The sequence below is a fragment of the Lissotriton vulgaris genome, chromosome 3_1 (genome assembly GCF_964263255.1).
Source record: "Lissotriton vulgaris chromosome 3_1, aLisVul1.2, whole genome shotgun sequence".
Lineage (NCBI taxonomy): Eukaryota > Metazoa > Chordata > Amphibia > Caudata > Salamandridae > Lissotriton > Lissotriton vulgaris.
Window position 1 is genome coordinate 1,373,712,169 of NC_141689.1, and position 25,797 is coordinate 1,373,737,965.

At 44.6% G+C, this 25,797-nt stretch overlaps 1 protein-coding gene across 1 annotated transcript in view; it reads right to left on the reverse strand.

Annotated features, from left to right (window-relative positions):
- ANP32B (acidic nuclear phosphoprotein 32 family member B) overlaps positions 1-25,797 on the reverse strand; it is a 191,932-nt gene that overhangs the window by 128,853 nt on the left and 37,282 nt on the right. Inside the window, exon 2 of the mRNA XM_086961843.1 lies at positions 16,170-16,319. Coding sequence (XP_086817969.1) covers positions 16,170-16,319 — 150 coding nt within the window. The remainder of the gene's footprint in view (positions 1-16,169; positions 16,320-25,797) is intronic.

The following is a 25,797-nucleotide window of genomic DNA, read 5'->3' on the forward strand; positions in this document are numbered from 1 at the left end:
TCGACTCTTGTTGGTGTAAGTGGTCTGAGTGTTGCCCTTGTAGTACTGCGTGGACTGGGAGAGCTGGCCCCTGGAAACGCCTCTAGTGCTGGAGCGACGAAAAGACCCACCCCGAAACTGCTGGGTCTGTAAGGCACCCATGGATTTTGCAGTCTCAGTGTCCTTTTTTATCTTTTCCAGGGTGGTGTCAACCTCTGGGCCAAACAGGTGATCTGGGTTAACTGTTTGGTTTAGGATGGTGGTTTGGATTTCTGGCTTAAATCCAGAGATTCTCAGCCAGGCATGTCGCCGAAGCATAATACTAGTGTTTATGGCTCTGGCAGCGGTATCAGCTGCGTCCAGAGCGCACTTAATTGAAGCGTTAACGATTAGCTTCCCTTCCTGAATCAGCATCTCAGCCCCTTCCTTGTATTGATCAGGCAGGTGTTGCAACAGGGTCTCCAGTGTATCGTAGTGTGCCCTGTCATAGCGCGCCAGAAGCGCCTGTGTGTTAGAAATGCGCCAGATGTTGGCTGCCTGTGCTGCTACCCTCTTCCCCGAAGCCTCAAAGACCTTCGATTCTTTGTCTGGGGGAGGAGCATCACCCGTAGTCTGAGAATTAGCCCTCTTCCGGGCATTCGAGACGACAAGGGAATCCAGAGGCAACTGTCCTTTGATGTAGGTAGGATCAGTAGGCGCCGACTTGTATTTCTTGTCAATCCTAGGGTTTATCACCCTTGCCCTGGTAGGTTCTTTAAAGATCTCAGCAGCATGCTTTAAAACACCTTTCAGCATAGGCAGAGTCTTTACAGTTTTTTCTGAGACTGAAAAGGTGTCAAAGAGGAAATCGACATCCACAGGGTCAGCATGTAGCTGGACGTTGTGATTGTTAGCTACCCGCTCAATGAGGGCATTTAAAGCAGTAGAGTCTTCTGTAGGGGACGCTTTAGCAGAAAAAAGTTGAGGGTCTTGTCCTGATTGAGGATCCCCAGGGTCACCACCAGCTGCCCAGGGTTCATTGGTATCCTCAGGGTCTGTATAGACAGGATAACTGTATTCATCCTCATCATCTCCCTCACCAGCGTCCACATCCGAGTAAGTGGGCGACACATCATGAGTCTGTGGGGAAAGGGGTTCCACCAAGACGGGAGAGCAAGCAGAGTCATTCTTTTTCTTGAGAGGGATCTTGTAAGACTCCAGTGGGCGTTCTGGGGTGATTTTCCGCTTCAGGAGGGAAAGCTTGCCCGTTTCGGCGTCGATGAAGTGTTCCTGACGCTCGTCCCCCGAAGTTCGTCGAGGACGCGGGTCGTGGACCACCTATGACGCCTTCGGCGCCGAGGAAGACCTTTTCGGGCACGCCGGCCACTGCCTTCGGAGCGAAAGCCTTCGGCGCCGTCTTAGGCGGCAACGTGAAGTGGGACGCCTTAAGTGGTTTCTCCACAGGTTTCGCAGGCGGAGGATCCTTCGGACCGACCGACGCGGTGCCTTCACGGATGCGCTGCAGGGAGTCCGTCACCTTCTTGGTGAACGCGGCGGATGGGCGCGCCGGGTCAATGGAATGCTTCAAAGCCACTCTTGGAGTCGACACTCGGGGCACGGCGCCCTTGGCCTTGTCTTGCGGACGCGGGGTTGTGAGGACCTTTGGGTCATCGAGCCGCTTCTTCGGGTCACCGAGAGTCTTCTTCGGCTCGCCGACAGTCTTCTTAGGGTCGCCGAGGCTTTTTCCGGTGTCGCCCGTCTTCGGCACCGACGCGCCCGTCTCGACCACCTTCACTTTAGTCTTCGGTGCAGCAGACTTCGTCTCGACGCCCTTGACTTGAGCCTTCGGCTCGACAGCCACCTTCGGCGCCGAAGCCTCCGAGGCCTTGGAGCCGACCAAAGCGATGCGCACTTTCGGTTTCGAGGCTGGCACCTGCGCAGTATCTGGGGTCGAGACCGTAGGTTTCACTTTCGGTTTGCCAGGGAGTGGCTCGGCAACATTGTCCGTGGCCGAGCCCGAAGCGGGGCCGTGGAACCCATAGCAAGATCTTGGGTAAGGCCCGAAGGCGATCCCTCGACCTGGGCCTTATAAATCGGCACGGTCCCAGAGTCAGTTTGAGGAAGCTCCTCATCCGAGCTATCCTCCATGGCCCCGTCGTCGTCCCCTACCTCGTCGACGACTTCTTCGCCCTCGAACATCTCAGCATCTGCGTCGTAGTCATCGCCGACTTCCGACGCGGGGTTTGATTCAGAAATGTCCTGGATAGATTCGTCCTCGACATCCCCTGCATCGAAGATGTCCACAGGCGCCGGAGCAGATTGCTGGGCCTCCTGGCGCGCAGCTCGTCAAAGCTTAAGCATCTTCTTGGACCTGAAGCGTGAACAAGCCATACACTTGTCCTCATCGAGGTCCGGCGACAGACACTTGTTGCACACCGGGTGGACGTCAATGTGGGGGTACTTCGAGTTACAGACCGGACATCTCTTGAATGGACTTCGGTCCATGATGGGCGGTCGATAGGTCAGGAGCGTCGACTGGGCCTTCCGCGCCGAGAGCACGCGGGAGTAGAGAATCCGGCTCGGAACCGAGCTAGAAGAAGTAATACCGAACGCAAGACAATACCGACGTATAGACTAAAGACCTTTTGGTCTCAAGAAAGTTTTCTATTGATTCCGACAAGAGGGAATTAAAGACATCCGAACCCAATGGCGGAAAAAAACTATCTGAGGATAGAGTCGATGCCCATGCGCACTGTAGTCCAGGGGAGGAGCCACCTATCTTGTGATACTTCGAAGACTCTTCCAGGACAACAATGTGCAATCATCCGGACCCAACACTAGGCGGCGATCTATGCACAGATATGAATTCAGCGCCCACATGCCCCGAACACTCAAACCTCTTGGCAGCTCTTTCCATCAGATTGTATATGCTAACATCCTCCGGTGTGGAATCTGTTAGTGGCGATAGCGGAGGAAATAGAGTTGGGAATAGAAAATCATTCCAATCGTTAGCGATTGAGGTAGTGTCCCTTAGTTTCCCAGTCCTTTCTCGCTTCGTCTTTGGAAGGTGGCTCATTAGCTGGGGGGTCAGCTATGATAGGAGGCATCTGTTAAAGTGGGGTAGCAGGGGCAGTCATAGGTATTGACGGGCGTGAAAGAGGATTTTGGAGTTGAGAAGATGGTGTTGGCATTGGTGTCCGTTCTGATGATGCTGCATCCGCTGGTTCAAGGAGCCTGCACTAGTAGCCCTGAAGCATATTTGCAAGTTGCTCATTAAAGACATGGGCATGTGGATCGATTGCTCTTGATGCTCCTGTTGTTCATAAGAGGAGTATTCTCAAGGATACTGCCCAGATAGCTTTCCAGCAGTATAATAGCATTCGTCATCGTACTGCCCATCATCATTTATTTTATTTTTATTTATTTATTTTGAAAGTTTTATATAGCGCGAACAAGATCTTTGCAGATATCAGAGCGCTTTACAAATACAGGAGGTAGGGAAAACAAGTAACATGGGAGAGATTATCAGACTTTTGAGCATAGAATACTTGTAGGTAAAAAATGAAAAGCAAAATAGGGTGGGTACATGGGGTAGCATAATAATTGACTAAAACCAATGAAACAAATCGACAATCAGACAAACAAAAGTGCAGAAAGGTGTATATCCTCAAATAGATCAAGAGTACAAGTTCAGGTGAATTTAGTCATGAGGATAGCTTTTACTTCTTTTTTATGCAGAAGAGGAGATAAGTCTGGTTTCAGGAGGGAGTGAGTTCCAGATCCTGGGTGCCATTCCTGAGAAAGAGCGTTTATATGTTTTTTCCTTCCGGAATCTACGAGGTTTCAGGAGAAGATTCTTTGTGCTTCTAGTGGTTCTTGAGCCACCAGATATTGTCAGTTTCTGAGTGAGGTAGCCGGGTGAGTTGTGGTGTACAGCTTTGTGCGTCATGCAGGCAATTTTCAGATGTATTCTGGCTTCAAAAGGCAGCCAGTTCAGGGATTTTAAGTCAGGGGAAATATGCGAGTGTTTTTTTGATCCAGTGATGAGTCTTGTTGCAGCGTTCAAAGAGGCTCTCAGGAGTGCAGTTGTAGATAGAGGGAGTCCGCAAAGGGCGACGCTACCGTAGTCTAAGCGAGGAATGACTAGGGCTTGTACAGCAGTTTGGAAGTCCTTGGCTGGGAGGAAGGGTTAAAGTTTCCTCGGGGTGTTGATTTGGAAATTAGCTCCCTTAGTTGCTTTGCTGATATGCTGCTGCATGTTGAGATTGGTGTCAAGTGTAATGCCTAAGGATTTCGCTGAGTCCACGATGGTAGGTTGGACATTGAGTGCAGATAGGTGTTTAAGCCAAGTTTGGGTGGTGGAGATTTTCGCGGGAGGTGAGATCAGAAGGAACTCAGTTTTCAGAGCATTGAGTTTGAGGTGATTATCGGCAAGCCATGATTGGGTGTTTCTGAGCGTTGAGTTCAGAAGTTTGATGTCTTTGGGGGATTGTAATTTGAGATATAGTTGGGTGTCGTCGGCATTCATGTGAAAGTGTACATTAGATGCTTATAACAAGGTGGTGAGAGGTTCCATGACCAGATTGAACAATGTTGGGGATAAAGAAAATCCTTGTGGGACGCCTGAAGTTACAGGAATTGGTAGGGACATCAAGTTGTTGCTCTTGAATTTCTGAGCCCTGTTATGCAGAAAGGAGGTGAACCATTTGAGAACCGTCCCAAATAGGCCCATTCTGGTGTTTAACAGCTCGAGTAAGTTCTCGTGTTTGACAGTGTCAAATGCTGAGGAGAGATCGAGAAGGATGAGAAGGCAGGTATCGTTTTGATCTAGGATTTGGAGTGCGTCATCAATTATGTGTGTCATAGCAGTTTCAGTACTGTGCCCTGCTCGGAAACCTGATTGATGAGGGTTGAGGAGGTCAAACTGATCAATGTGATTTGTTAATTGGAGTTGTACGCATTTTTCCAGAAGTTTTGAAAGTGTGGGAATATTGGTAATAGGACGGTAATTGTTTAGGTCAGTAGGGTCCGCTGTTGGTTTCTTGAGTATAGGTGTAACTTGTCCAATTTTGAGTGAGTCGGGGATGAGTCCTTGTTTAAGTGAACTGTTAATAATTTTGGTCCAGAGTAGGAGCAATGAGATGAAGTCTTTTACAGTGTTGGCAGGAAGAGGGTCTGTGAGGTGATTAGAGGGTTTCAATGTGCTGAGCAGTTTTAGAATTGCTTCTTCTGAGTAGGTATCAAAGGATGACCAAGCAGCATTGTTTTTTGGTTCAGTGTGTGTTATGCTGCGGGGGTTGGAGTAAAGGATTACGTCATTGCGAAGATCGATCCTTATGTTATCAGTCTTTAGTTTGAAGAAGGCAGCGAAGTCTTCACATGATGGTATATCGCCTATTGTGCTATGTGTGAGTTGGGGATGTTCCTTGGATTGTGTTTTGATAAGTTCAAATAGTTTTCTTGGCCGGTTTTTTGCTTGATCGAGCTGAAGGCTGAAGAAATCTGATTTGGTGCGCTTAATTTTCCTGAAGTAGGCATTTCTCTTTTTCTTCAGGGTTTTAAGGTGCAATGCCGAAGGGGCTGATCTCCAGGTGCGCTCTGCCATTCGCATGGCTCGTCTGTCTTCGTTGAGTCTACCATCGTACCATGGGTTGGAGATCTTAGTGGAGACTTTTTTCAATTGGAAGGGGGCGGCCTCATTGATTATTGAGGTCATAGAGTTGAGGTAGTGGTCGGTCAAAGATTGAACGTCAAGAGCGCCGGTAGGGGGAAGGAGGAGATTGCAGCTGTGGGAAGGTAAAGAATTTGGGTTGAGTTTTTTCAGGTCCCTTTTCCAGACCTTGGATTTAGTGGCTTGAACCGGGTTAAGTTTAACTTTTTCATTGATGAAGAATGTGATGGTCTGACCAGTCACAGGGTTGGATTGACTCAAGCTGGGTAGAGTTCTCTTTGGAGATGATAAGGTCGAGGATAGAGCCTTTATCGTGTGTCGGGCTGTTGCAGATTTGAGTGAGGTCAAGAGCATTGAGGTAGTTTTTGAGACTGTTTACCACTGCGTCATTGTGATTGTTCCAATGGAGATTGAAGTCACCAAGGAGTGTTTTGCCGTCCGGAAAAGGTTGATATTGTGTCCATGAGTTGTTGGGTGAAGATGAGGTTGTCTCCAGGTGGGTGGTAGATGATGTGTAGAGAGCATACAGGTTTGTTATCGCTGATGACATCGAGGCAAGTGTATTCGCAGGAGGTAAGTGGGGGGGGGGGGGGGGGGGGGGGGGGGGGAGGTTAATCTGGTAATTGTGAGGTTGCTCCTGTAAATACATGCGATTCCACCGCCTGTCTTGCTGGACCTGTCAAGTCTAATGATGAGGTAGTTGGGTGGAACTAGAATATCCATAATAGGTGTGGAAGATTCAGTTAACCAAGTTTCAGTCAGAATGGTTAGGTCAAGGTCCAGTGTCTTGATGAGATCGGCGATGTCGGAGGAGTGTCTAGGGGTCGATCTGCAGTTGAGAAGTATGCATTTGAGTCTGGGGGTGTAGAGGGTGGTGGAGGGTTCTAGAGTGAGGGGGACTTTTTTAAGGTTATTAGGGACGGAGCCTCTGTTGTTGTTTTGTGTGGAGTGCCTAAGGGGATTAGAGTGAATCGTGGGGATGGAAAGGTGTGTGGTGGGTAAGTGTTTTTGGAGAACTGGGTCATATGAGCGGAGGAGGGTGCGTATGTCGTGGTCCGAGAGTGGAGTGATGGTGCGTCGGGAGCGGTTGGTGGGATTGCGAGCGGGGATAGACGTCCAGTGTGGGGAGTTTTGTGCAAGAGGATGAGTGAGAAGGGTGGGGGATTTGTTAGGAGGGAGAGTGGTGATGGGTAAGGGGTGTCTGGATTGTGTGAGGAGTAACTCTTTGAAGGGGTGTAGATCTTCTTTAACTTGGAGGAGGGTGGACATAATCATGTCCAGTGTGGCATTGGGAAGGGTGTTGGGGATGGGCACTAAAGATGAGTAAGAGACTAGTTTACTGTAGTGGAGGGGGAGGGGAGTGGTGTTATTGCAGGGGTTGATGGTATTAATGGGTGCGTTGTTATTCGGGAGTATAGGGAGGTTGGGGGGGGAGAGGTGTCGTTGAGATGGAGTTAGGGGGGAGGTTGGTGGTATAGGTGAGGGTGTTGGTGGTAGAAGGGGTAGGAGAGATGGAGGGGAGTGGTGTGAGAGGATTAGTAAGGGGGTTGGTGTTATTGGGACGGGAGTAAGTGGTAGGAGGGGGAGAGGCTATGAGGGTTGAGTGTATGCTGGGTGTTGTGGGGGTGCCGGTGAGGTAGTGAGGGCTGAGAGTAGGGGGAGATGAGTTGAGGGATGAATGAGAGCTAGGGGTGTCCAAGATGCAGGTGGAGTAGTGGGGACTGAGAATGGGGGGGGAGAGGTTGATGGATGATTGAGGGCTAGGAGTGGCGGGGGTGCAGGTGAGGTAGTGGGGGCTGGGAATGGGGGGGGGGGGGGGGGGGTAGAATGAGAGAAGGACCTGTTGTGGGGAGAGGGAGTGCAGTTAAGGGAGGTGGGGAGTTCTGAGCGTCTAGTTGGAAGTGGGAGGGGAGGGTTGTGTTGGGGTGTAGAGGGGGTGGGGGTGGGGAGGATGTAAGAAGAGGAGTGATGTCTACGCCTGTGATTGAGGGATGTGAGGTGACGGGAGCGGGTGGGAGATGGAGTAGAGTGTTGGGGGATGGGGGAGGTGTGTGTTAGGCACTTAACGTGAAGTTCCGATGGGCTGTGAGCCACTCCAAATGGACTATCATCTTCTGAATCATCATTTTATGGAAGATGTGCTGGTGAAAGTGATGAGACCTTACTTGGTGAGGTGTGGACTAGGAGAATCTCTGTTGGAGTTTTATTTCTTGGGGCAATCTAATTCAGAGGACAAAATGATGTCTTACTCGCTGAAGCAGTTCGTAGAGATTTTGTACGTTCCTTCGTCGACTGCTCCCTCGTCATTGAATCTTTCATCAACTGTCTTTCCTTTGTCCACGGGTCCCTTGTGGATGGGTCCTTCATCAATGGTAACTTGGTCGGCATGTCTCACATCGTCGGGCTTAAGTAATGGACCACAAACACTGGCGATTTTGATGAGAAAACTGTAGCCAGCATCTGTTTAAGGATTCATGATGTAATATTAGTCATCAACGACAAAGGCTATGATGAAATGACCATGCGCGCTGCAGGTTTAGCGAGTGCCTGCGTTGAAGTCGTTGTAGTCATAGTCGATGAGGAAGTCGACGATGTCGTCATCGAGAATTTGAATATCGAAATCTTTGAGCTTGATTTCATCGTCGACCATAAGGACTGTGAGGCCTTAGTTGGAGTCTTTTTCAGGGAAGGACAAATAGGCTCTGAACAAACCTTTTGAGGGAACCTTTTCCCTGTTTAGAGGAAGATGGACACTCCTCATGTGTTTTTTCTAGTGTGGAAAAGTTATGGTGAGATTTTTTCGTAGCTTTGCGAGTGATGCTACTTACCAGATCTATCACTTTTCTTGGATGTTACAGTCTTTGAAGACTCATTATTTTCCTTTTCAGAAGGAGAGCATTCCTTAGTTTTTAGCTTCTGGAGCCATAGCAAAATTCTACCTTCCCTGTCCTTAAATCGGTTTCTGTGAAAAGGTGCAACAAATCTTGCAATCTCCCACGGGTGCTCCGGATGAAGGCAATATATGCATTCTATATGTGTGTCTTCAGCATGGAGCCTCTTTTTCCCACAAGTGCCGCAAGCTCTAAAAAGTCCTTTTTTAGCTGGTTTTGACACGATGTCCAGTCAGAATATATATATATATATAGATATAGCTATAAATTTGAAGTCCTGAAGAGAAATCTTCTCAAGGCTTGAGAAAAGGAGAGGAAACAGAGCAGAGCTCAGGGAGACTACCATCACCTGACGTGCAGCAGAAAATCTGAGGGACTCAGCCTCTCTTGGGAGTTTTCTGGTGGGTGCTGTTATCTGTTTGACTAAAGTTTATAGTTTGAATCTTTTTTAAAAGGACATATATATTCTATAGAATCAACGGTTCAGTGCCATTAGTACCTATTATAGTATCGCACATTGCTTTATTACAGTACCTAGGAACCGCCTCTTCGGCGACGGGTAATTATTCAAAATGTGAATCTAAAAATACTGAATAAATTACGATTGTCATCTGCATCCACCAATAAACAAGATAAAGAAGTAAATGTATACAGATTTTGGGAGCCCTAGGCCACTACAAGCAAACTAAAAAGGTTGATGAGAAAGAAAATAGGTTACTTACCTGTAAACTTTGGTTCTCCAGTATTGGAATCTTTCATAGATTCACCTGCTTGAATCATTTCACGTCGGTCGTCAAAGTGGGAGTCCCACGGTACACAAAAAAAGCAGTAAGCAATGACTTTAACATTAACGTTAATAGAGAAAAAATATTCACTTTAATAACTCGTCCTAGTCATTAGGAAAGGTCCAAACCAGGACCAGGTTGCTGCTCTGCAAATCTGCTGAATAGGCACACCAGCAAAGAGAGCCATTGAAAAGGAAACTGATCTCGTAGAGTGGGCTTTCACTGTTGAAGTTAGAGGTTTGCCTGCTTGCGGATGACAAAACTGAATCGCTGAAGATATCCAGCGTGCTATAGTCTGCCTAGTGACCAGATATCCCTTTCTGATTTTACCATTATCCACAAAAAGCTGAGCAGTTTTGCGGATGCTGGTGGTCTTCTGTAGATAGAATTTTATACACCTTTTTAGATCCAAGGAATGTAAAGATCTTCCCGCTGGCGTTTGTGGATTTGGGACAAAGGTCTTCAATATGACTGGTTCATTTAAGTGGAAGTCCGATGGAACCTTAGGTATATAGATAGGATTGGTACGAAGCATAACAGAGTCCTTAGTAAACTGAAGAAAAGGATGACGAATAGTGAAAGCATGTCCGTTGCTTACTGGTCTTGATGATGTGAGAGCCAGCAGAAGAGATGTTTTCCATGTAATATATTTAAGGTCTGCCCTATGAATGGGCTAAAAAGTGTTCATCATAAGTTGGGCCAATACAATGTTGAGATGCCAAGGTGAAAGCGGACGCCTAATTGGAAGGAACATTCTTAACAATCCTTTAAGAAATGGTTTTAGAATTCTTGATGACCAGTGTGACTGTGCCCCATTATGCCACCGAAATCTGGACACTGCGGCGAGAAAAACCTTAATGGAAGAATGAGAGAATCCAGATTTAGCAAGATGGAGGAAAAAAGGCAGTAATTGTTCTGGTGTAGATTGGATAGGATGCACTTCTGAGCTTGCACACCAATGGCAGAATCTCTTCCATTTAAGCTTCTAAGTCTTGATGGTGGATGGCGCTTTAGCATTCGCCAGGAATTCCCGACAGTCAGCAGGTAGGATTAGGTCGGCAAACTCATAGTGTTCAGGAGCCAAGCTGATAATCGTAGAGATATTTGGTACGGAAGGCAGACCTGGCAGTGATTCGTTAGTAAGTTCTGTATTGGACGTAACAACCTGGGTTTGAACTCTGATAGGAGTAAAAGCTCTGTAAACCAGAACTGGTGTGGCCACCTGAGTGCTTTGTGTAGAATTCGGCAAGGTTACTTCCTCCTCTTCCAAAGCATCCTTGGGATTGAAGGAATTGCAGGAAAAGCATAAAGCATCAATCTTTTACCAATTTATCGAAAACCCATTCCCGCATGATCCCTTTTGGGGTAGCCAGCTGGCGAAGAATTGGAATTTGCAGTTCAGACTGGTCGCAAATAGGTTTAACCTTGGTTTGCCCCACAACAGAAAGATGCGATCCAGCGTTGATTGGTGAAGCTCCCATTCGTGGTTGGCTATAATTGACCTGCTCAAGGGATCCTCCAAGTTGTTGGCCACTCCTGGAACACGTCGTAATTATGTAATTTGGCAAATCTACATGTTCTGCGGTTGTGTTCGGGATGTGAGTCCACCATTGGAGTACCTCCATTTGAGGTGTTCTCTTTATCATATCCTAGAAGGACCCTGAGATTTGTAGCCACTGACTGTCTAGCTTCTCTTGCAATGGCCTCATCCGCAAGCGGCTGTTGGGAATGAGGGGAATGCAGGAGGACAACATCCCCAGAAGGGATTTGTACTTCCGAACTGAAGTGGACTTTAACAAGGAGTAGAGTTGTAGGTTTGCGGATCTTTTTTTGCTTTTCCTGCGAGGCAAAGGCCTTCGCCTGGTGAGTATTCCAAGATTGCTCCTAAAAAGGTTCTTACTTTTGAGGGAATTAGTGGAGATTTTGGAAAGTTGATGGAAACACCCAAGGACTGGCATAGAAAGAGACATTTCTGAGTATGAATGTTCGCCACTGCGAAGGATTTTGCCTTCATGAGGCAATTGTCCAGATAAGGGAATGTTTGTATTCCTGCATGTCGTAGGTGAGCCGCCATATGTGCTAGGACCCTGGTGAACATTCAGGGCGCTGAACGAAGGCCAAATGGTAGGACTCTGAACTGAAAGTCCATGCCAGCCACTCTGAAGCGTAAGAATTTTCTGTGCCTGGGGAGAATTGAGAAATGAAAATAGGAGTCCCTAAGGTCTAAGGTTGTCATGAAATCTTCTTGATTTACTAATTGAAGCACCTCCTGAAGAGATAACATACAGAAGGATTGCTTTTTCAGATATTTGTTTAGAGAACAAAGGTTTAAGATGGGACGCCACTCCTCAGATTTCTTTCTTATGAGGAATAGAATCCTGTTCCCCGCTGTACACCTGGTACCACTTCGATGACTCCCTGGTGCAACATTATCTTTATCTGAGAAAAAAGCGCTTTTAGATGAGAAGGAGGGGGGCCTCAGGGAGGGCAGTTCGGAGGAATCTTTTGAAATGCCAAAGTGTGACCATTGGAAACCACATCTAAAGCCCATCTGTCTGTTGTTATTGAAGACCATTCGGGGAGAAAAAAGGAAATTCTTCCACCGCCCATGGCAGGATTTGTGGCAACTGTTGCCGGCACTGGGCGTTTGTCACTGTTTCTTGGTGTTTTTTCTGGCTTTGAAGACAGTCTTTCTCTCTGTGATGTTTGTAGGAAACGGCAGGAGGTTGTTTGAACAACTGCTGATGTTGCGATGATCAGTATCAGGATTGACTTTGAGACGGCTGCTACTGCTTGTACTGGCTATAACCTCCCCGAAAGGAGGACGAACCACGTCCCCTAGCTCCACAAAGTGTCTGCTTTATGAACTGCATTGTGTCAAGAGCCTTTGCAGTATCTGCATCCTTCTTGATGGTTTGAAGGGCTTCGTCAATATGGTGACCAAATAGGGATTTACCATCGTAAGGCATATCAATTACCTTTGTCTGAACTTCTTGCCTGAAAGAAGTAGCTTTTAACCAGGCCTGATGTCTCAGAACCGCTGCCCCAGCCAATTGACTAAATCCTGCAGAGGAAACATCTACAATGATCTCAGCAGAGATCCTTTCTTTCTCCTGAAGAATCTTTTAACGCCTCAACCTTTGATTCCTCAGGCAAATTTCAATAAAAGGCGAAATGTCCGACCACATCTGGCAGCCGTACCAGTGCAGAATGGCAAGAGAGTTGGCCACTCTAACGGTGGCTGCCGCCATGGCGGAAACATTTTTACCAATGGAATCGAGGCGTCTTCCGTCTCGATCAGGAGGGGCAGACAGACGAGAAGCAGGATTTCTGGCATGACGTTGAGCAGCTCGAGATATAACTGAATCCGGTTGCCCGATAAGGCAGGCAGGCATACGAATTGTCAGGTGCCTTATACTTCTTCTCCAACTCAGGTAAAACTTCCGGAATTGATGATGGTGTTCTCATAACTTTTAAGCCCCCTGCCATATAAAATCCACTATGGGGATTGAGTGTACTTGTCACTTGGTCTGTTCCTTGAAATCGTAAAAGAAACAAATCAGCTTGCTTGGTTATCAGGGGAAGCTGGAACCTCTTTGCCGCTCTCTCCATAAGGGTATGGAAACCCCCTATGTGATCTGGTGGCAAATCTATCAGAGGAGGGGTGGAAGGCGATGGCGATTGAATTTGGTAGTCGTCCTATTCATTAGGTAGTGATACCTCATCCAATTCGCGCTTCTCTCCCTCGCTTCGTCAGTTTTATGAATTTCCTGATCCCGTAATTGAGTTGCTATAGTTAGTGGAGAAACAGGAGGGGGAGATCTAATTAGCAAGGAAGGCTGCTTAATAGGAGTTTGAGGAACTGAAGACGCTGGTTCTGAAGAAGGAAATCTGCGGTAGTAGTCTTCTATCATATGTTGCAGGTTTGAAACTAGGGAAACTGGCATTTGAATGATTTATTCCCTTTGCCTATCCTGGTTGGGGTCCTGAAGATAGCAAGCATTGTCCTCCTCCTCGTCATCCTGAAACTTTATGAGAAGGTCTGAAGAACTGCGAGCCACACCAAACATACCATTGTCCTCAGATTCTTCCTCCGTAATAAGATTTCCTCTGGAGGACAGGGGGATACCTTACTTGGATAAGTGTGAATAGGTAATATCACTTCAACGGAAGCTCTTCTTTTAGGCTGAAGAACTGTAGTCGACAAGAGTTTTCATCGTCATCGACGTAGAATCTGCAGAATTTTCTTGAGATGCTGGCAAAACCGTTGACGGGGACAACAACGACGACGATGTTAAACAAACCTCGGACAAGGATGCAGTGGACGACGTTTTCATCGACAGTTCTTCCGTCGACAGACTTGACGTCAATTGTCGACAGAGGTCAGTGTCCATAGTCTATGGTTTCGTCGACAAGGCTACCGTCGATGGGGCTACAGTAGACGGGGCTACAGTCGAAGAGGGTAACGCGGACTAAAGATTTTTATTCTTCAGAGTCGCCGACAGCTGCTACGGGGACGATATATCCGTAGACAATAGTTTTGACACAAGTCCTTTTGTATTAGTCTACGAACATGGTCTCACCCTTACAGTGACTATAATCGACGGTGAAGAGGATGACAACCTGATCAGCTTGTACTGAGAGAAAGTCGTCGCCGTCGTAGTTGCGGCGACAGAACTTTTTGTCGACGGAGCATCTTTTTTATGTGATAGAACTGTCTCTGGAAGAGATATGGACGTCAGCTTTATTTTTGAAGAGGCTTGAGAAGGCGTATAGGACACAGATTGACCCTTATGATAAGCAGGTTCCTTTTTTGAAGGGGAAGTCTGTCCATCAGGTTTTAAAGGTGTGGTGATGTTTCTTCAGTACCTTAGCAGCCTTAGGAGACACCAGCACCACCTCTCTTGTCCTCTTCTTTGAAGCAGTGGTTTTGAGTGAGGAATCACTTTCCTCATCAGACAGAGGATTGTCCTTAGATTTTAACTTCTGTAGCCACAGAAGAAGACAACCTATCTCTCAAGGACTTTTGAGAAAAGGTTCTGCAAATTTTACAGTCTCTCACCTGATTATCAGGGTAAAGGCAGTAGATCCACTTCTTGTGGGGATCATCCAAATGAAGTCAGAGTTTCCCACAAGAGTCACAATGCTTGAAGAGAGATCTTTTTGAAGAAGACATGCTGATTTGAAGAGGAGAAACATTTCTGAAGGCCAAAAAGAAATTACTGATCCGAAGCTCAGAGAGACTCCCTTCACACGACGTGCGGTAGAACATCTGAGAGCCTTGAGCCTCTGTTAAGAGGGTTTCGAGAGGGTGCTGTCAGCTGACTGGCTGGAGTTTGGACCATTCCTAATAACTAGGAAGAGATATTAAAGTGAATGTTTTTCTCTATCAACTTTAATGTTGAAATCATTGCTTACTGTTTTTTATGTACTGTGGGACTCCCACTTCGACGACAGGGAATGATTCAAGCATGTGAATCTATGAAAGATACCCCAATACTGGGGAATCAATGCCACCACAGCTTTCATTTACAGACATTACATGCAAGATGCTCTTAATAGTGAACACTTGGAAAATATTTCAATCATAAAACTATACACCCAATGTTTAGGTGTCTTTATACAGATTATTCACTGAAAGGCTGGTTTGCAATAACCCATCTGTGAGCCATTGCTAGTGAATTAACTAAACCAGCAGTTCTTATTCAGTGATCCACGGACCCCCTGGGGGTCCACAGTGCCTACTCAGGAGATCTGCGACTGTGTAGAAAGTTAAATCATGTTAGCAAATTGATAAAGTATTTAAAAACCATAAAACTGAAGGTTTTCAAATGCCCAGTTAATGCACATGGATTTGAAACTGGAGGCTAAAAATCATGTTGGTACTATAGCTTATTTGTGGGAACAGAATACGTGCAGCAAACATAATCTAGTATAGACCATTGGTTGCATCAACTGACATATGCCAACAAAAAAGAAAGCATACATTAAAAACAAAAAAAAGATAAAGTGATATGCGGGAGTTTAGCATAATTCTTCTTCATTTAGAGAAAAAACAAACTTTTCAAAAGTTCCAGTCTGTCATTAAAATTAAAATTTTTGGACACGTTTTTGCTTGTGAATTAAATAAAAAATTCACAATTTGTGTATTAGCCTAATGTATTTTTGTTTCTTGAAGTTCAGCACACCGTTTTGAGATTCAATTAGAAATTGCTTAGGCTGGGGTCTCGGACTTCCAGTAGTGATTCAGTGGAAGATGGTCTACAAAAATAAAAATGTTAAGTACCGATAAACTAGACATTACCGGACTTTAGGAGTGAACTATACATTAGCCGAGCATGAACTGCAACACCTTATATTGGGGTTCACATGAAAACATGTTGAGGCAAATTTGCATAAAAATCAAGCAGCAAAACAGATATAACACACACAGGGAAGAGATTTGTGACCAACCCTCCCAGTCACAGAGGTGTAGGTTTCTGCCGTGTTGCTTTAAGCTTAATATAGGAAAGGTAAGGTAAACCTAGAAGGGCTCTCAAGTTGTAAATTATGTCAACAAAATTCCTTCCTTTTAGATCTTATCATTAGTACAGTTAATACTGATTTAAGGAGAGAAGGGACTCTACTCTGTTAGGGGATTAACAGGAGTGGCTGGTTAATCAGCATGTGCTTGAAATTATAAATATACTACACACGAGCAAGTACAGTGAGAAAGGTTCCAGGAAAGGTTAGCAGCAAAAACCAGTAACCTCTTCTGACCCTTATCAGTTCCCAGGACCCTCTCTCCCCAAAGACAAACACATACAAATACCAAAACAATATTATGTAGCGTTCAGGTTCCAGTAAGACAGTCAAAGAGCTCACCTTTTTCAATTTTGGAAGTTTGGGTAAATTTGAGACAGACATTAACCCAACGTTTATAAGGCTGAGGAACTCTAGATTGATAAACTCTGCTGTTAATCCTTCGATTTTGCCTTCATTTGATCGACAGTTGTCCAGGACGAGTTCACGTACCTATACAAGAGATAAAGTAATTTAGGATACATGGCATAAACAAGCAAAGTCGACAGCAAGAAAACACATTAGAGCAAGCTGAAGTGGAACAATTCAATTTTTTATGAAGGGCCCTAGAGCAGAAGCCCTTACTGACAACAACTATAGACTTGACTGACCCCATTGTAGTAAAGGAAAATTAAGAGGGTTGTTAGCAGACACATTTCATAACCCCTTAAGGAAGTGGTGTAGAGAAATATTTAAAATGATCGACTGATGTCTATGAATTTAGAATGTTGACAACGAATACAGTACATTTGTGTATAGTGTGGGTGTTTTGTGTTTACTAGAGAGTTACTTTTACTCGGTGATCAGGAACAAAATTTGAAAACCAACTATTAATTTCTTGATTTGAAATTCCTCAAAAATGTTGCTTTGCAGAGGCACTTGTCCATTTATTAAGAGCTTACTGTTACAAGGGGTGTATATATATATATTTTTTTAAAGTTTTTTATTAGCAACACAGGAAACAAAAGTATACAAACAAAGCAAAGCAAGCAACGTGACGGGAAGATAACACACACAAAAAAAAAAAGAGGTAGTCTAAACATATACAGAATTGACATTAAATAATTTGGCACGTTCTTATTAATTCCAAACAAAATAAATACATATATCGTTGCTGGTATACGTCATAAATCAACAGTTATCTAAATAATAAGTAATTTTCACCTAAAATAGGAAAGACCCCCAAATCTTATCAAATTTAGCTAGAGACTTAGTACCTTTGAGCCTAGCCAGCGCCAGTTCCATACTATGAATTTCGTTAAGCAGTGACCACCATTCCATTATATGTGGGGAGTTAGGAGAGATCCAGGCGTGCGCGATTAGAAGTTTGGCGCACGATACAATAATAGTAATTAGGGATCTTTGTGGAGTGCTCCCAACATTAGTATGTAACAGAACTAGCGCTGAATCTAAAGAAAATGAACCTCCTAACTTCAATGTCATTATGTTCTCAATAGAAGTCCAAAATTCTGATATCTTAGGACAAGTATACAACATGTGCACCAGATCTGCTGCAGCTAACGCGCACTTAGGGCATTTAGTTCGTTCACTGTATATACTGTTCGGAGCCCATTTAGATGTCCTTTCCGGAGTATGGTAGAGCATGCAAGTTATTTTAAATTGCAACAATCTTAAGCTTGACGAAGAAACCACATTGTTAATATTACGTAAAGATGAATTAATCACAGCCGGGGTAATATTGATCCCTAGCATCCTATTCCACTTCTCTGCTAGAGTACTGCAGTCCGTGTTTCTATAAGTATTGAAACACTTATAGCAGCCACTAATTAATGATTTATTTTTCTGCGAGTAGAGGTAATCCCATATGCTAGAGTCAGAAATATTCTGTAGTTTCATTTCATGAATAAAAAAATCAAATATCTGCATATACTTTAACCTCGTAGAGTCAGGGATATTGTAAAGTGTTCTAAGTGTTTCAAAGCTCAAGAGCCCTTGTGCACCAAACAGATCCCCAAGACTTTTTATTTCATGCACCAACCATATATTAGTTAATCCATCGCTAAATATTCCCGGTAAGCCAGATTTCCCCACAAGATCAATTTAGATTGGAAAACGGTCACATTGCAGAAGGCCTGAATATTACGCCAAATTTTGACTAAATCCCTAGCTGTCTTAAAGCGCACCCTTTTGTAGTAATTGGGATCATTGATCCTCCACAAAAACATTTTCGCATCCAGATTAAACATAAATGTAAGAAAATAAGGTTGATTGTCTGCGCCCTCAGAGTTAATTAAGTGTCGTAAGCGTCCTACAAATGTTGCCCAAAAGTATAGCTTAAATTCCGGGAAGTTTAGCCCTCCTGCGTCAGAAGCCCCTTTTAAAAGAGTCATAGATCTAAGAGCTTTGCTATACCCCCAAATAAAGTTACTGAAGGCCCCATCCAGTTTTTTAAAGAAAGAATTGCATAATGCCAAAGGGATAGAACGGAAAAGATCAAGAAATTTGGGTAAAATTATCATGCGGATCAGATTAATTCTACCAATAATATTTAAGGGAAGTTTGTGCCATTTTTTTACCAGAATTATAGTGTTTTTAACTAAATCATCGTAATTTAGTTTAATTAAATCCTTAATATTTGCAGATAACTTAACCCCTAAATATGTTGCCGCCTGACACAATCCAGTAGTTAGACCACCTGGTTTATAATTAGCAATTATTTGCGTTTTATTTAAGTTCAATTTATATCCAGAGACGTCCCCGAATCTACTGGCTTCTACTGTAATGCCCTGCATCGCCTTTACAGTATCAGTTGAATAAATGGCAAAGTCATCAGCATAAGCTGTGAGCTTCAGTAAATGAGGGCCAAACTTAAAAGGAGTAATGAGAGATTGTGATTGTAATGCATGAAGAAATGGTTCTATTGATAATGCGAATAAAAGAGGTGACAGGGGACACCCCTGGCGGGTTCCCCGGGCAATAGTTAAAGAGGTTGATAATAAACCAGCATAACTAATTATGGCCGTGGGATTGTCATATAATGACTGTATCCAATTCAAGAATGTACCCCTGAAGCCAAAGCCAGTCATAACTACCCACAAGTAATCCCAGCCCACTCGGTCAAAAGCCTTTTCTGCATCAAGCAATCATACCGAGTGGGGTGGATTCCTTTTCAGCTATGTCAAAGGCTGTCACAGCCATATTAATATGTGCGGTGGTATCCCTACCCATTACAAACCCATGTTGGTTTGGGCTGACTATTTTCGGTATTATAGGTGCTAAACGGGTGGCTAGCACTTTTGCAAATATTTTAGCATCCGTATTAATTAACGAAATGGGGCGGTAAGAACCGCACTCATCTGGTGGTTTCCCCTTTTTTAAAAAGAAGACCAATTTTACCTTATTCCAAGACCTCAGGCCTTCCCAGCTTTCCCCAATGAAGTTAATAACTTGATATCGACACATAACTTATATATTTCTAATGGAATCGTATCTTCTCCAGATGCTTTCCCAACTGGCAAGGAAGAGATCGCCTTTCTAATTTCCAGTGCACTAATAGAGTAGGATAATTGTTCCAGCTCAAGAGAGTCAGGTTTTTCTAGAAAGTGATCCAAATAGTTCTGGATAGCCGCTACTGTCGGATGATTTTCTGGAGTATATAGTTTTTTTTATAAAATATAGCAAAATGTTCTAAAATTTGGGTAGGTTGATCAACTATAGTGTTATTAGGGCCCCTTAAATTCTTAATCAAAGTATTAGCTCGCTCATCGGCTATTTTGTAAGCTAATAATTTTCCAACTTTGTCTCCACTCTCATAATGTGTCACTTGAAATTTATGTAATTTAATACTACTATTATCCCAGAAGATAGTTTTTAGGGCAGACTTCAACTGTCCTAGATGTAATTCCAATTCAGTTATTTTCGTGGCATGTCGGCAAAGAGCCTCCGCCAGTAACAATTCAGCAGAAAGTATGTCGTTAACCAGAGCTTTATCCTTTTTAAGACGTTCGGAGGTTTGGTAATAAAGAAATTGCTGGGTAAAGCCCCGAATACTTGCTTTGCAAGAGTCCCATACCATAAAACACGTCGTGGAGTTAAGATTAAGCTTAATAAAGTCTGCAATATGTAACTTAAGTTGTGAAATGAATAAGGTATTGGTAAATAAATGCCTGGGAAAAGAAAATGTACGAGGTATTGTATAATTCTTTTCGGTATTGAAAGTTAGTAATATAGGATTATGATCAGAGTTGATTCTAGGGCAAAGTTCAATAGTACTAATGCGCATTACTCTGTCCGATGCCCAAACCATGTCAATACGAGAACAAAGCCTGTGAGGGGCAGAGTAATATGTATAACCAGGCGTAGTAGGAAAAACACATCGCCAGACATCTTTAATGTTGTGAATATGCCATAACTCTAGAATGGCTGCCCGGGTTCTCCGCATTCGATGATGGGCATTGCCCCTCGTCGTGTCAACCTTGTAGTCCATTATGCAGTTGAAATCACTCATGATAATTAATTTGCCTACCCACTGCAGCAGTTCTACATTCAACTGATCAAAAATATAAGCATCATCGGAATTTGACCCATAGACTATACAGAAGACATATTTAATTTTTTCAATCAATAATTGAACTATAGCCCACCTCCCTTTCTCATCGCAAGCGCTCTTCCCAACTTCTACCTTAAAACGTTTATCTTTTAGAATAGCAACCCCCCTTATTGATGCATTAAATGTTGAGCAAGTTATCACCTCATACCCCAGGTGTCCCAGAATTTTCCTATCTGCATAGGCAAAATGTGTCTCAGATAAAAAAAAAAATTAGGCTTATACAGAGCTATTTCTTCCCGAACCAAACGTCTTTTTCTTTTACTGTTCAAGCCAGCAACGTGCCAGGCATTTTATTTGAAGCATTTAAAAAAAGAAAAAAATACATATATCTTGTCAATCCTATCAATCTGTAGCATTGTAATACATAGTACATTTCTCTCAGGCTGCTCTGAATTTTCATTTCCATTTTCCAGTGATGTTTTTTCCAGATAGACACCCCCCCCCCCCCCAAATACAGCTTTCTGCCGCTGTAGTGTCAGCTACCCTCAAGAAGCAGCCTGTGGCTTCACCCACTCCCTGCCCAACTGGAAAGAAAAGTATTTTACTTCAAGATAGTATCTCTCGCAGTTACGAGAATGAGGCGAATACATCCTCGGCTTCCCTTACATCAGTGAAAAAGTAAGTGTGCCCTCCCTTGAGAACTTTTAGCCTGCCCGGCTCCTGCAGGTATACTTGACTCCCTAAAGCCTTGAATGGGTCAATTAGCTTGTGTAATTGCCACAGTCTATCCATTGTGGCCTTACTAAGGTCCGATTTGACAAAAAAGGAAAACTCACCTACCGTAACTGGTAGGTTGGGCCTTGCTTTTGAAGAAACGGCCTGCCTTAACAAATGATTCCCGAAATGAATTAAAAATGGGCGAGGGAATTTATTTTGTTTATTTCTCTGGGTTATTGGTAGCCTATGGACTCTCTGTAATTGAGAGTTCCAATCCCAGTCTGAGAGATCTGTGAAAGCCTTCTGTAATAACCTAACCATAAATGCCCTCGGGCCCCCCCCTCGACCCCCTCCGGGATACCGAAAAGCCTAAGATTGGACTGTTTTTCAAAGTTCTCAACTTTTAACTGCAATGCTAAAAGCTTGTCATCATGTTGGCTAACCACAGTACTCATTTCTGCTGCCCCTTCCTCTATCTTAACCACTCGTTGCTGTAAATCCCCAATTTCCTGCGACATCCCGCCCATCTTTACATCAATATCCTGTAGCGAGTTCTGCAGCTTGGTGTTATCTTCTCTCAGTTGTAAAAAATGTTCTTGGGCCTCCTTCCTATTGCTAGTCAAGTCTGTAAGATGAGATCAAATGGTGAGACCGTGTTTCCCCATCTCTTCTTCCAATTTTCTACCACTGCTAGTGTTGTCCGTTCCTTCGAGTGAGTCATCAGCTAATAAAGCAAGTGAAGTTAACTGCTTTGTTAACGGCCTTGTACAAGCAGAAGAAGTAATATCACCCACATCCTTTAACGCCGCAGGGCTATTAAGGGGAAGTTTCTTAGTAGAGGAATCCATCCGAGTGTCATCATTTTCTGGGGCTTCTAACATTTTCGGGGTATTAGCCAAATGATTGGATCCTGCAGACTTTTGCAGTGTTATGGTATTCATCTCAGGCACGGGCACCTTAAGAGGGTCCTTTACAGATGAAGTATATTCTATAGTCATAACAGAAGTTGAACAATGTCTTGTTCAGGCGAGCTTACCCCAGAGAGCCGCAACGTCATGTTCTTTACCAAGCCCTTGGCTTGAATCCACTTCCTGAGGGGACTTTTCTCAACAAGAAGCGATTTCTTTACTGCTGGCACTAAAAATCGGTACAGATGTGCTTAATAAACCCAATACTTTCCCTTTGGTCTTCGTTTTATTCTTAGATTTAGATTTAGCCTGGTCTCTCCTACCGGCAAGGTATTCGGCATGGTCTGATAAAGAAGCAGTTTCAGTCATCTCCTCGTATTCCTCATTCGAGGCTTCGCCCTCTATATCTCCATTCTCTTCCACATATGAGTTTTCTTTGGGGGGATTAATTTCACAAATACCAGAGGCTGGGAAGTCTACCACAATCTCTGAGGCGGAAGAAGGAGCTTCCGTTCAGCAGATAGAGGGGGCCTTCACCGGACCATTGTCTTCTCCCCCAACTCTTTCTCCATCTGCATTTCCCAATGAGGCCGCCCCCCCCCCCCCCGGGGCATGCGAGGGAGTAGCTGTAGTTGTAACCCCTTCCCCCTTATTGGCATCATTTGTGGGGCACAAGTTAATAGAACTTTCGACTACTTACTAGACTACTTCCTCAATAAGCACATTCGCAGACCCAAGAGCAGGTATAACCAAAACGGGGGGGGGGGGGGTGTTGAAGTACTTTTTTACCCAGTGCCAGTGGAGCTGTTGTATTGTTAACCACTTCTGTACCTATGGCAGAGGCAGCAGAGATTGTTTTAGTAGCTTTATGCATTGGTGTCACTGTGCTTAATATCAAGGTATTCGACGTCAAAGCAGTATCCGTGACCCCTGAAGCCTCAGCTCCCTCCATAGCATTTGTTTTATTCGCTCTAGTGTCCCTCCGATATATCTTGGGGGCCATCTTTGGACACTTACTTACTTACTGAAGCGCCATCAGAGCACGGCTTACCGTAGGCCGCTTCCACTTCACGCCCTGCACCTTGGAGGAGCCGGGCCCCAGCTCCTTGAAGCCCAGCGAGGAGGAGATGGCCGGAAAGGAGATGTCCTTGAAGAGCTGCCCCGCCTGCAGGCACTCGTCGCGCAGCGCCTCGAAGTCCTGCCACAAGTACTTGATGGCCTGCTCGTTGGTGCCCAGGCCATTGGCCAGAGCCCGCTCCTTGGCCAGCGCGGCCGCCACCCCGGTCATGGTGTGATCTTAGGTGGACAGAGGGTCTGCGAGGGAGGGCAGTGCGGACGGCAGGCTGAGGGAGGATGCAGGAGCGGCTGGGACGGCAGAGGAAGCAAGAATCCGGCAGAGGGTCTGCGAGGTAGGGCAGTGCGGACGGCAGGCTGAGGGAGGATGCAGGAGCAGCTGGGACGGCAGAGGAAGCAGGAACCCGGCCCGCCAGCAGCAGCATCAATAGCAGACGGGTGTGGTTCCGCTTAAAGGCACAGGGTCGCCCTCAAACACGATCCACCCCTGTCCTTCGCAGTACAAGCTCTTTAACAGCACCACCCCACCCCTGCCGCCAGCTCTGCCCTGAGCTTGATACGCATCACTGGTCAGGGCAAAGGCATGACAAGCGCTCGCCATTTGTCACTAAGCCCCGACCTTTTCAGACTGGTGGCGTGTTTTTCACTGTTGTTTACATCTTCTCCAATGGCTGGCCACCGTTTAGGAGGCCAGCCAATAGAGAAGAGGGTAGAAAGAAACTAAAAAACACGCCCCCAATCCGAAAAGGAAGGGGCTTAGAACGAGAGAGAGAATTTTGGAGAGGTGGAGGTGGGTGAGGCCAAAGATGGCAGTTTGTCTTGGAGGCTGCTTCTCCGCCTGCCCTAGTGCACCAGTGGGAGGGGTTAGCAGCTGGTGAGCACTTAGGTTTTTTTTGGCCAAGATAACAAGTTGGCAGTATCCATCAGCCATGATAGACAGTGGATGGAGTCTCTAAGCACATTCAAAGCAAGCTCTGGTGACTCTGAACCAACTTCCTTCATGGTGCAGGGGCTTTTGAGAAAGGGACGTGAAAGCTAATAGTTTTAGGATCACACCATGGGTGTGAATGGAGGCCTGTAAGAGGGCCTGTGAGAAGGTATGGATTCTGGCTCATAGGAATGAGATTGTGTCAACTCGAGAGGAGGGGACGCTGAGGCATGTGGCATTGTTTTCACTCCAATGTTGAACTGCACGATATGCCTACATCTCACTATTTCCTTTCCTCTTCCTTTTGATCTCCTATAGATCCTACTTACCAATTATGTGAATTCTTATTTAGGAAAATGAAATATTTAAATTTTTGAAGAGATGTGTAGTGGTGATGGTCTGTTAATGGGGCCTCTGCTACCTTCTCGAATAAGGCGGCTAAGTTTAAAATAGCGAGCCTCACCTCATCCCTGCGGGCAAAGGAACAACAAGACAGTAATCTCATCAACAAGCCTGAGCAGGCCATAGGCTACCCAAACAGATACCTCAAGGAGGCTTGCCCTACTTGAGTATCGGCCCTGGAATCAGATTCTAGACAGTAACGCCTCGTAAAGGTATGAACTGATTTCCAGGTTGCAGCCTTGCATATCTCTGACATAGGACTGTCATGTAAGAAAGCTACTGTGGCTGCTTTCCCCTAGTCGAATGCGCTTTGGGTGACACCAATAAAGGCTTGCCTGCAAGCTGATAGGCCAATTTAATGCAGGAGACAATCCATCTGGAGATGGATCTCTTGGCCGCTGGAAAGCCCGTTCTCATTGAACCATAGTTCACAAACAGCTGATCCGTCTTCCTGATACCCTTGGTCTTTTCAAAATAGAACTTGAGCACTCTCTTAAGATCCAAGGAGTGCAGTGACCGCTCGGCTGGGGTCGTAGGATTTGGAACAAGCATTTGCAATGCAATAGGTCTCGCATTAGGAAAGTTAGAGCTATTGGTATTGTAAATGACACATTTTTTATTTATGTTTTGTTTTTGAAAATAGCGAAATTATAGCTTTGTCATTTACAAAGCCAATAGTTTTAACTTTCGCAAATGTGACACCTATAGCATTTGTAATGCAATATGTGTTATATGTACGTGACTTGCATGTATTGATATTACAAATAAAAATGGCTTTTAATTTTTTTAAATAATTAATACTTAAATAAAAGTCATAGTAATTTATAATGGCAATAGCTTAAACTTTAGTACATAACTTTTGTGAATATTATGTTAAGTGTATTTTATTGTGATGAAAATCCAAGAACAGAAGTGAAATATTAACATCTTTTTGTTATATTTGTAATAACGCTTGAAACAGCGAGAGAACATATTTGAACCAGTTGTTGTTGAATGGTTGCACAGATTGATGCTGTGGTGGCGCCGAGTGATGTTGTGATGGCGAACAAGTGTTGCAGTGGCGTTCAGTGATGCTGTGGTAGCGCATAGTGATGTTGTGGTGCCCCTGAGTGATGCTGTGGTGGTGCTGAATGATTCTGTATGCTATGCTATGTTTTGTTTTGCTATCCTATGTTTTGTTTTGTTATGCTATGCTTTGTTTTGCTATCCTATGCTTTGATTTGTTATGCTATGCTATGCTGTGTTTTGTTATGCTATGCTATGTTTTGCTATGCTATGCTATGCTATGTTATGCTTTGCTATGTTTTGGTACGATATGCTATGTTTTGCTATGTTTTGCTGTGTTCTGCTATGCTATGTTTTGTTATGCTATGCTATGTTTTGTTTTGTTTT